We start from the raw sequence: 7,923 nt of genomic DNA, 5'->3' as shown, positions 1-7,923 counted from the left end.
TCCAGCCTCAACAATTCTGTGATTCTCTGATGAGTTCCACAGTTGGGTTATGTTGGGTTACGTTCATGTGAGAGCCCTCTGCTCCAGGATAGATGCTTTCTTGTGTGGGAATACGGTGAATTACTTCCAAATGTGATTCCTCTGCAATTTTTTTGTCTAGCACTAGAGATTGTGACGTTTTAATTGTACCGATATATGGAAGATGCACAACCAAGAGAGATGATGAGGCCTCGCCGTATGCTGCTGAGTACGGGTTGACTTTTAAATCATTCTCAGGTGTTTTACAAACAACGTGTTTGATTTCTAGGTGGCTCTGGGAGGAGACAACTCTGCCATCCTCTCTAATGTCATTGACGAGCTTGTAAGGTTCCGCACAAAGGTCCGTCACTACGCACTCGCTCTGCCGGAAGCAGCAGATGCGACGTCGATGGAAGGTGCCACAGGAGCTGAAGGACGAGAGGAGAAGCAAAAGAGGCAGCAGCTAATGCGGGAGAGAAAACCCCTCCTGGAGGCTTGTGACAGTCTGCGTGGAGACCTTGCTGCCGTCGGAATCCACATAAAGGTAGAAGTCATCCTCTTTGTGAGCCTGCTGGTTGTTTTTTAAGGCAGCCCTTCATCAGCTTTCAGCGTTGCGCTTGGCTGCCTGTGTGACCACAGCAGCAGGAGGTGGAAGTCAAGCCTATGCCAGGTTGTACTGCCGGCCCCGTCTTCTGCTCCCCCTCAGCCTCGAGTATCCGCGCAGGCTGTACCTCCTTCTGCAGTTACTCAGGGTGTGCTGTTCAGCCACTGAAAATCCCCTAATCCCACTGAAAATCCCCTAATATTCAGAAATCCCAAGTTCAGTCCAGAAGGAAAGGTTTGAGAAATGTGTGCAAGCTTTAACAAGACTAGAGGAACGGGAAAGTAAACTGACATGAGTTATGAAAATAATGCCTTCCCCCTACCCTCCCCACATTCCCCCACCAGAAGTAAGTCCTCATGAGAGAGCCTCTTCGTCTTCAGCAGCTCCATTCCCAACTGATCCTGAGCCATAAGTACTTGGCATGATTCCTCTACTGCTCTTCTTTCCACTTTTTAGCTTGCTGCTTTTAGCCTATATCTAATGCCACTGTTCTTTCCCATTATCCCCACAGTGTCTGCTGCTCAAGAGAAATCCCTTCACTGGCTCCTCCTGGTTTCAGGGTGCTTAGATGACTTTAACGACTCCTGCTGCCTCCAGTGCTTCTTGCTTCACTGCCCTTCTCACCTCCACTCCAGCCCTTGCTGGGTCACTATTGCCCCTGAGGTGCAGAATAATCCTCTTTTTTACTGAACGTGAGAGCTGTCATTTGCCAACACACCTATTAAAAGCAAATACAAGGCGTGGTTGGCTGTCTCACAATCTCAGATGAAAGGGAGCGTGCTGATCCAAACTGGGGTGAGGGCCAAAGCGCAGTGGTGCAGAGCTACAGCTGTGAAAGCAAAGGAAGACTGTGGGGAGCTGGAACATCTGCTTCCTTAACTTGTTTGTAGCTAAATTCTTGCTCTGCTTATGTGTCAAGAAAGTTTGCAAATTCAGACAAGTGCACAAAGACACAGTCCTGGAGAAGACTCCTCTCTTTTGATCTGTTTGGCAAAACAGCCACAGCCCTACCTCCACCCTTTTGAAGATTTGGTTTGGTTTGTTTTTAAAGGGACATAGGGGCATTTAATAACCTCCTAGAAATTAGTCTTAGCCTAGAAATGGCTTTAGAATCCAGCTCATTCAGTTTATTTCGTACAGCAGAATGGATGAAGCAGACAAGCCTCATCTCCACCCCTGGTTTGGGACTGGGCAGAGAGGGGTTGGCTGCTCTATGGTGCAAGTAGCAGCTTAGAAAATGCGAGTAACTTAATTCTCTTAAAAATCAGCTTTGTAGAAAGGGAAGTTTCTTCTTCAGCTTGTAAGTTCGGTCATTTCTGTACACTCATTTCCTGTCTCATGCTGCTCAACGTAGATGATGTTGTTTTTCTGAAGTTACAGAACTTGCAGCAAACGGATTAAAATATCCACCAGTCTTCTCATGTCCTTATGGCGTGCTCGAAACGTGAACTAATCTGTGCTGCTACAGGAAATGCAGTAATTAAGTATTCACGCATCAAACCAGCTTTCATTTTAAGAAAATTTCTACATTGTATTCCAGTCTCACGTAAATCAGAGCTCATGTAACATAGTCATATCTCAATACTCAGGTTTTTTGTTTTCAACAACTGCAATCAAGCAGCTAGAGATCTTACAGTCAAACTGAGCATTTCTGACTGTTAATATTCTCTTTAAAAATATGGAAGTACCGTCTTACAGGTATTTACAGCAACAGGCTGCTATCTAAAAGTCAAGAGATCAGATATCTTAGGTGATACATTCTCATGTTACCGGTTGTAGCAAGAGCAGTTTTCCATGTACACGAGCCATTTAAACATGAAAATGTGATTGCCTGAGTTTAACAGAACTCACTCATAGGGGAGAGATGTCACACCACCACAGCACCCCGCGCTAAAGAAGTGATGTTTCTGTGGTGGGTTTATTTTTCCTTCTTAACTGTGAAGAATTGTCTGGGTTTGTTTTACAGCTTTGAGGATTATTAGTAACAGCGGCACTCCTTCGAGATGGGATGGCCACCTCTCTCGGTTAATAGTTTTGCTGCATGAAGCTTGGTTAAAAAACCTGCATGTCCAGCCACCTCCGGGTGCGTACGGTGCTGGTGTGAGCCAGACCGCCGGGGCTGACCCACTTTATTCCTTCTCACAGGACCGAGCTGCTGGTTCAACCTGGGAGATTGAGGAAGGCAGGCAAGCAGAGCAGCAGGCTGAGAAAAAAAGATGATCCTTCACCCCTACTCGGCTTTGGTTTTTTGTTTGTTTGTTTGTTTGTTTTTAATTTTGGCTGCTTTGGCAACAGTTGTAAATACTAATACTTTCCAAATAAAATCTTGGGAACAGAATGGCTGACAATGCTACAGCATAACCTGACCAAATCTGTTGACATCGCTCCTTGGTATGTACGTAGAGGCCTGGCAGGGGGTGTGGAGGCAGCGCAGGGGCTGGGAGCATCCCCCACCCGGGACAGTGTGGAAGCAGCTGCGTTGTCCGACAGGAGCCCTCGGTACAGCAGCCGAGGGGCAAGAACTCGGGCCTGGCTTTGAGAGTAGAGACACTTGGTTTTATGCCCGCAGTGAAGGAGGTGATGCTTTTGGTCTTGAAGTATTTCCTTATCGCAGAGTTGCTGGTTTTGGTCCTGTTGAAATCTTTACCCGTAATATGATGAGTATCCAGTTACCTGTAAGGCTTGGTCTCGTTTCAGTTTGCTTTTGCACAGAATACACTGAGCTTTCCCTAGCCCTGCGAGAGCAGCACTCTCAGGATCTCCCCATCAGAACTGGGAAGATACAATGAGGATATTTATTACCTGTTCCGTTTGTGCTGTGTTTGTGTTAGAAAGAACATCCTCTGGATGCTTTGGCTGGGGGTAGATGGGGAGAGGCCTGCCTTATGCATGAGGTGACCTGTGTGCCACGGACTGAGTTTCTGTGGGGCCCACTTTAAATCAGCGTAGGAGAAGATAAACATAAGAACACGGGTTCAGCTACAGGGAATTTCGCGTGCAAAATACAACTCGCCCAAGTAATCTGGTCAAAAGGATAAAGGCTTTCTTTTATGTTGCTGAGAATAAAGCACACGGCTGTTTCTCTGCTCCCTTTCTGGTCATCGGTACCGGGAGGGAAGATGCGGGGCAGGAAGATGCGGGGCGGTGTCTTCAGTAGCACTTGGGCTGGTGCGGCCGTGACAGTGGTGGGCTTTAAACGTGCCCGTGGGCTGTACTGCTCTGGCAGGCTGGAACAAATGGCAAAGACCTCGACTTCCCATGGGAAACGTGATCAGAACACACCAGACAAGGTCCACAGGATTAATTTGCTATTATTTTTATTTCCTACCAAAAGAAACTGCTACATTTCCAGAATGTTTAAAAATCTGTATACAGTAGTGAATAACAGAGTTACAACTTCGGTGTAGATTTAAAACCAACACGGCAGGTTGAAATCTGCACTGAGTTCTGTCAACTGATTGACTTCGCCTACAACTGCCGTTTAGATTGTAATACCACTGACGTTCTGAATGCCAAAAAATGCTCATTTAAAAGGAAGTCCAGTAGATGTTTTAAAATCAGTTTTAACATCCTGATTTATTTTAGAGTCAGGCTTCTCAAAGTTTTAGGGGGGGAAAAAACAACAACAGCTTACTTTTTCCCCAACGATGCAGACAGTTTACAAAACTGTTTAAATTAAACACCGAAACCCCATCTCGTATCAGTAGATGTTGTTCTAATCTAAAAAGTCTGTGAACCCTCATAGACCCAAAACGAGCAAACATTTAAAAACCTATTTTAAAAATAGGTAACTGGTTTTAAAAAGAAAAAATAATAACAACAAACAACAAAAATGCATCGAGGTGAGGTAGTAGTCACAGTGCATCCAGAAATGCCAACTATAAGGGCTGAAGGGAAATACTCAGAGCAGCCTTTCTGATTCCAGTTGCTTTCTGGGGGCAGCTATTGCAAGGGCCGAGAACAGAGCCCCACGGGGGTGTGTGACAAGCTGGAGCTATGTCACTGGAAAAGAGTGGCTGCGGAGGATCTATAACAGCTATTGCAATAACCAGACCTGTTATATGCTTGTTCCTGCGCTTTAATGAGTATATACACTGGGAGCTGGCGCATAGGTTTAAGGGCGGCACCCGCTTAAATGGATTTTGGATGAACTTGCCCTGTTCTCCATTATCTTGGTTCAACCCCTACAAGCTTTGCCTGCCTTGCCAAAAATTTAAGAAATTATAATCGTGCAAAAACTCCACACAACTTCCCCTTTCTACCCATCGCTGCTCCTCTGCCCTGCCAAGGGGCCAGACAGGACTTCTGCTGTTACAGCCGTACCCATCTTGTATTGCCATGGCATGACCCAAAAAAAAAACCCCAAACCCAAACCGTTATACCCAGGTGCTGTGCTTGGAGCTCCAACACCTGGAACTAATTTTTCTCTTCCTGCCCAGCGCTCGGCAGGCACAGGTGTGTGCTATCGCCTGCCTCATGCTTCTTCAAGGTGTGCTCCTGCTGGGCTACTCCGTGTGCCGACACAGCGTGAGCTTTAAAAGCACTTCGCTGCTCTCTGACCACTGAGAGTTTGAGCAGTTCCATTCAGTATCACTAAGTAAGTTTCTTAGCCCTGCCTAGTACCCCTCAATGAGAATTTCACGAAGTTCATCATAGTGAGTTCTAAACGAATCCAGGCCAGCTAAAGGAATAGATTTTTATATTTTTTTTCAGGCAAGCATGATTCCTGTTTAACGCTAAGATACCTACACTCTATCCTTATTCTGCGATAGGGAGACCTTTTTAAAAAAAACAACCAAGACATTGTGGGAAGGGGTGTCTTGTCAAAATGAGCACTGCCTCTGGGACTGGGAATGGGAAAAGGCAACTAATTACATTCAAAAATCTACAGCGACTCTCATGCATTCCCTTTCCAAAGAGGCTTACTTTCTGCTGCTTAATACACTAGCAGGGCAAGAAATGAGGTGCAATAGCTAATTCTAGACAGAGGGTCTAAGAATGAAAACATGACAACCTTGGTGCAATCCAAGAAATTCAGCTGAGCTGGTGGAAGAATTTCATCTAAATATCAAGTGCATTTTATTTTTATTTTTGCTGTTCACACTTTAGTTATTGCTCAATAACTATCAAAAAGAACAGAGGAATACTTTCAGTTTAGTTTTATTATATTATAACAGATCTGCAACTACAGCTTATTTCAGCCAAAACATTTTTGTATTCCAAACTCTTAAAAAATATCTACATTAATCATATTTTTCTATTCTTAAAAATAAAAAAAAATTCTACCTAGCATACCAATGCTGCTACAGCACTTGAAAGGGTGCATTACTTATGTATATTCTACGGTAAATGTAATTACTCTTGCAGTCAGTGTTCTTGCTTTTCTTCTTCCCTGCTGCTTTGGCTTCAGGTTTCAAAAAGTTTGTTAAAAGCTGTTCCAACTTCTGAAACCATGTCAGAGGCGGTCATTGAACGTCCAAATTTTTGAAAGGCTTGGTGGTTAGACTGCCTCGTAAGAGAGCAAGCTCCAAATGCAGCCACTAGAAAGGGATTTTGACTAAAAGGAGAGAAAAAACAACAAACCATTATAAATAAAATCTGAGCACTCTTGTGTAATTCTTTAGGTGGTGGATTTAGTCTTTGTACCCATAAATGTTTGTCAGGAAGGCAAACATCTGTGTTCTCACTCTTGCACTGCAGAGCACCTTTTCTTTTAACGCATTTTTTTAACAAATGATCCCCTTCCCGTGGCACAGCATGTGACTAAGCAAAAAACTCCTTGAGGTCTGAGGGATACAAGAGGAAAACGTGCTTAAAGAGTGGGTAAGAATGTGTCAGATGTTTAGTTTTAGCGATGTGAAACTTCACCCTTCCCTTCTGAAGCCTCATCTAGCAGCCTTTTAACCCCCCCCACCTTTCCTCCCCACCTTGCTGGGTAACTGGGTTTAGAAATCAATCCAGAAATTGAGGTGTGCTCTCTCATTGCCTCCTGTGGGATTATGAACTGCCTATGAGAGTGAGCCTAGCCCCGGTCCTTGAGTGCTGAACCACCTCCAGAGCCCCTTCGCACAGGCTGTGCCCCAGGAGCTGCTCCCACTGCTTGGTACCGTACTGGGGCAGACGAAAATTCAGCAGCCAGCTCAGGGCTCCAGTTGCTGGCTGGTTAAAAACCTCCTAAGGCTGGGATGCTGCTGCCTCCAAGTCTCTCAAGGAACTACCGACTCCTGTGCCCAGAATTTTGTGAAGGATTGCCACATAAAACACAGGCAAAGCAGAACGGCAGGTTACAACCAGGACACCTTTGAGCAAACAGCAACTTCACACACTCGTCAAGGTGCAGGAGTATTTAAGCCCTGTTCAGAGTCAAGCCTGGGTGCCCAAATACTGCTCTGAAACAAGAGCTTTGGGCCTGAGGCAGCCAAAGCACCTATTTCTAAGGTGACCAGTTTGATAAGCACCATAGTCCAGAGATACCACCTCAGCATCCGTGTGACCAACTCTAGGTGATCCTGCTCTGGCAGAGGGGTTGGACTAGATGATCTTCCAACCCCTGACATTCTGTCATTCTGTGACGACCCTGTCTGTTTGACAAGAGAATCCATCAGCACCCCTGAACGCCCAGTGCAACCTCAATGATTCAAAATCCTGCTCTGCACAGACTTGTTTCGAAACAGCAGAGACAGGCGCAAGCATGGAAGGATGGGCAGGACTGCCTGCAGCACAGTCAATGAGCCCATGCCCTGATCCATGGAACCCTCCAAAGCTCCTCCTCCTTTCCTGAAACACAAGGTAAAACAGGATTTGTACAGCTCCTGTCTGAGAAGGGTCACCTTAACACCACTGCAGGAGACAGAATTTATTGCTGATGCCAAATGAACTCTCCCGCTTTTCCTTCATCTCTAAAATAAACGGGTTTCTGAGCCAGCTGTTTGGAAAAGCCACAGGAGCCCAAGTCAGGAGAGCCTGGAGAGCACATGCTGCATCTGCTCATCTCTCCAACGGTTTAATACTGATCTGTTGTACGCCACGCAAAAATGAACTCCACTGGCACAGGCTGCCCAGAGGTGTTGGAGTCTCCCTCTCTGGAGACAATCAAAACTCGCCTGGCTGCCACCCTGTGCAGCCGGCTCTAGGTGGACCTGCTCTGGCAGGGGGGTTGGACTAGATGATCTTCAGAGGTTCCTTCTAAGCCCCAACATCCTGTCATTCTGTGAAGTCACCTTTTTAATAAAGTAAACCAAAATTCCTCCTTTAGTGGCAGCTGCAACTTCAAAAACACAATCTTGGCTTAGCTTTTCATT

At 45.6% G+C, this 7,923-nt stretch overlaps 1 protein-coding gene across 1 annotated transcript in view; it reads right to left on the bottom strand.

Moving 5' to 3' along the window:
* Positions 1–5,690: 5,690 nt before the first annotated feature.
* Positions 5,691–7,923, bottom strand: part of CARKD (carbohydrate kinase domain containing) — a 48,153-nt gene continuing 45,920 nt past the window's right edge. The window contains exon 10 of the mRNA XM_009876330.1: positions 5,691–6,179. Within this exon, the coding sequence (XP_009874632.1) occupies positions 6,029–6,179 (151 nt within the window). The 3' untranslated portion in view covers positions 5,691–6,028. The remainder of the gene's footprint in view (positions 6,180–7,923) is intronic.

The sequence above is a fragment of the Apaloderma vittatum genome, unplaced genomic scaffold, assembly GCF_000703405.1.
Source record: "Apaloderma vittatum isolate BGI_N311 unplaced genomic scaffold, ASM70340v1 scaffold8719, whole genome shotgun sequence".
NCBI classification, from domain to species: Eukaryota; Metazoa; Chordata; class Aves; order Trogoniformes; family Trogonidae; genus Apaloderma; species Apaloderma vittatum.
This window is presented reverse-complemented; position numbering and strand designations above follow the sequence as displayed.